The sequence below is a fragment of the Apis dorsata genome, unplaced genomic scaffold (genome assembly GCF_000469605.1).
Source record: "Apis dorsata unplaced genomic scaffold, Apis dorsata 1.3 scaffold_161, whole genome shotgun sequence".
Classification (NCBI taxonomy): domain Eukaryota; kingdom Metazoa; phylum Arthropoda; class Insecta; order Hymenoptera; family Apidae; genus Apis; species Apis dorsata.
The window spans coordinates 741806-744446 of NW_006263450.1; the positions used below are offsets into that span (position 1 = coordinate 741806).

The following is a 2641-nucleotide window of genomic DNA, read 5'->3' on the forward strand; positions in this document are numbered from 1 at the left end:
TCGCCGCGAGGTCGCCACCGCACAGTCGAATCGTGAATTCGTTCCGTAATTGGGAATTATGTAACGACGACATCTGACGGACACGCGGGTCTACGATTCAAATGCGTTTCGAACAAAATGGCTGTTTGTTTATCGGTGTTTCGAAGTAAAGCTGAGTCGAATCGAGTTATATCCTATTGTGTGGGAACGATAGTTTAAAGTTTACACTTGACGGTCTGAATACTTGAATTGTGAACCTAAATTTCTCATTTCGTGCGAAGGATAAGTGGAAAAGAAATAGAAAGGATCGTTAGAGATTGTTATTCGGTATTGAAATTTGATCAAGAATGTGAGTAATAATTGTTGCAATATTATCTAATATTCAATAATCAACGTTCAAAAAAAGTATATTACTATACTATTTTTTACTATAATCATATTTTAGTCTAATTTAATTTAGATTTAAGAATATTCACGGTATGATGTAACCAAACATTGATATTCTGTTTTTTAAATTATAAATGTCTTATTCGTAATAAGGAGGCTATTACTATCATTTCATAAGTTCATATCGTTTTTTGAAGCCATATATTAAATATACTTTAAATATTATGAAATATCATCCTCTTTCTTTTAGCAAATATATAATATAAAAATAGTAAAAATTCTGATTTTGGACATTTCATAAAAAAACGATCTCTAAAGCTATCTCCAATATACATGATTCTAAACAGTAAAAGAAAAAAATTGCACGAATTCACTATTTAATGTGTAAAATACACAATTATTCCACTTTTGATCAAACTTCAACTAAATATCAATTTCGAAATCGTTTATAATAATTGGATCATCGTGAAAATAAATAAAATTTTCAAATTTAATTCCAATAACCCCTCTCTCTCTCAAAAAAAAAAAATTCGTTTCAATACCGCGAGCACAAGAGGAATTCTTCACGTTGTTTTTATCGGCCAATTTTCGTTCAACGAATTCTTTGGAAATCATTCTCGCCCTTTCGTCACACCCTCGCCACGACGATCATGAATTATTCAGCTGCCTGCGAATCGGCGCGCTGTTTATCCCCGCGAAAAACACTCGCGAATCCTCGCGTTTCTCGAAACTCTCCTCCTCCCCACCTTGGGAATCCCCCGCTCGCGCAACACACTCTTAGGGAAATGCGATGCGTTTTGCATTTGAATGCCGGCCACTTGGAATTATCCGGCTGTGTCCCTTCCTTTTTTCGAACATCTTTTACCATTTCACGCTCCGGGAAACTTCGGAGAGGATCGTTTCTCTCCTGGAGCGAGCATTTCAGCAAATGCGGAGAAATTTTGTTTACAAGGGAATACAACAGTTTTAGAATAATTGTTTTGTTAATGGAAATAAAGGGTTGATGGAGATTTTAAGTAGGGGTAGTTCTTTTTATGTGGAGAATTTTTAAAAGGGAAGGATTTGTTTACAGGAATTGTACGGAAGAAATTATACTATGAGAAATAATAGTAGCTAATTTTTAGAAAATTTTCAATATTTTTTTATAGAGAATTTTTAGAGACGCGGAAGAACTTTGTTTACAAGGATCGTTGTACATTATGAGAATAATGTACAGTTTTGAATAATTGTTTTGTTAAAATAAAGAATTGATGGAGGATTTTAAGATTAGTTCTTTTTATGTGGAGAATTTTTAGAAGGAAGGATTTGTTTACAGAAATTGTATGGTAAAGAAAATCTTCCACATTTTTTGATGGAGAATTTTTAGAGACACGGAGGAACTTTGTTTATTAAAAATAGTAATCGAGATTGAATATTACTAAAGAAGAGTAATTAAAAATATTGTACATTGTTATTCGACAAGATATTTTTACATACTTTATTATACTTTATTATTACACTTAATTAATCTTAACGTATGCCATATTATTATATATAAGTGCAAATTAACTCCAACTAAATCTCCATTCATTGATCATACGTTTAAAACTTCGATAAAAAAATCTAGAATAACCAAAGACCAACATATTAACCAATCTAACCAATCAGAAAACCTATTATCCACCACCATCTTACGATCCTTTCTCCTTCTTTCCACAAAGAGGGACAAACTCTCAAGAGGATCAGTTGCCAAGACGAAACGAACGAGACGAAATCGATGCGAAGAGGAAGCCGAATCGAACAGCGTACATTCATTGTCGAAGTTAGAGTTTCCTCCTCGATGTTTTCATGTTTGGCTCGGTAAGATGGTAATCGGCGGAGGCCAAGGAAGAAGCGTGGCCCGTTATGAGCGGATATTACGCTCAAAGAGGGCCCGCGGCATCGATTAACCGATTAAAATATCGATTAATATCGGGAACACGACGTTATCGATGCCCGATCGGCCGCACCTGGCCTCCTATGGGAGGCCATCCCGAACAACACGGTAGGAGGAAGTGGAACGGTATGATTGTATGCTAAACGATACGCCATATACGAGGCTCGTGGAAAGAAATGTCGGCCGAGGAAGAGGGTTACACGCACGGGCCGATTTTTTTCATCGTTTCGTTGTTGGCGCGAACGATAGCGAGGAGAAGGAGGAGGAGGAGGAGGAGGAGGAGGAATCGATGGCTCCCTTCTGAGATGCAGGAGGGGGGGAGGGATCGAAGGGGGGATGTGGAGGAAATGGGCGTGGGAC

At 36.8% G+C, this 2641-nt stretch overlaps 2 protein-coding genes across 2 annotated transcripts in view; both read right to left on the bottom strand.

The window, feature by feature from the left end:
* The window catches only part of LOC116185319, a 675-nt gene extending 464 nt beyond the window's left edge, over positions 1 to 211 (bottom strand). The window contains exon 1 of the mRNA XM_031509515.1: positions 1 to 211. Coding sequence (XP_031365375.1) covers positions 1 to 73 — 73 coding nt within the window. The 5' untranslated portion in view covers positions 74 to 211.
* LOC102677840 overlaps positions 1 to 2641 on the bottom strand; it is a 201744-nt gene that overhangs the window by 15833 nt on the left and 183270 nt on the right. The window lies entirely within an intron of this gene.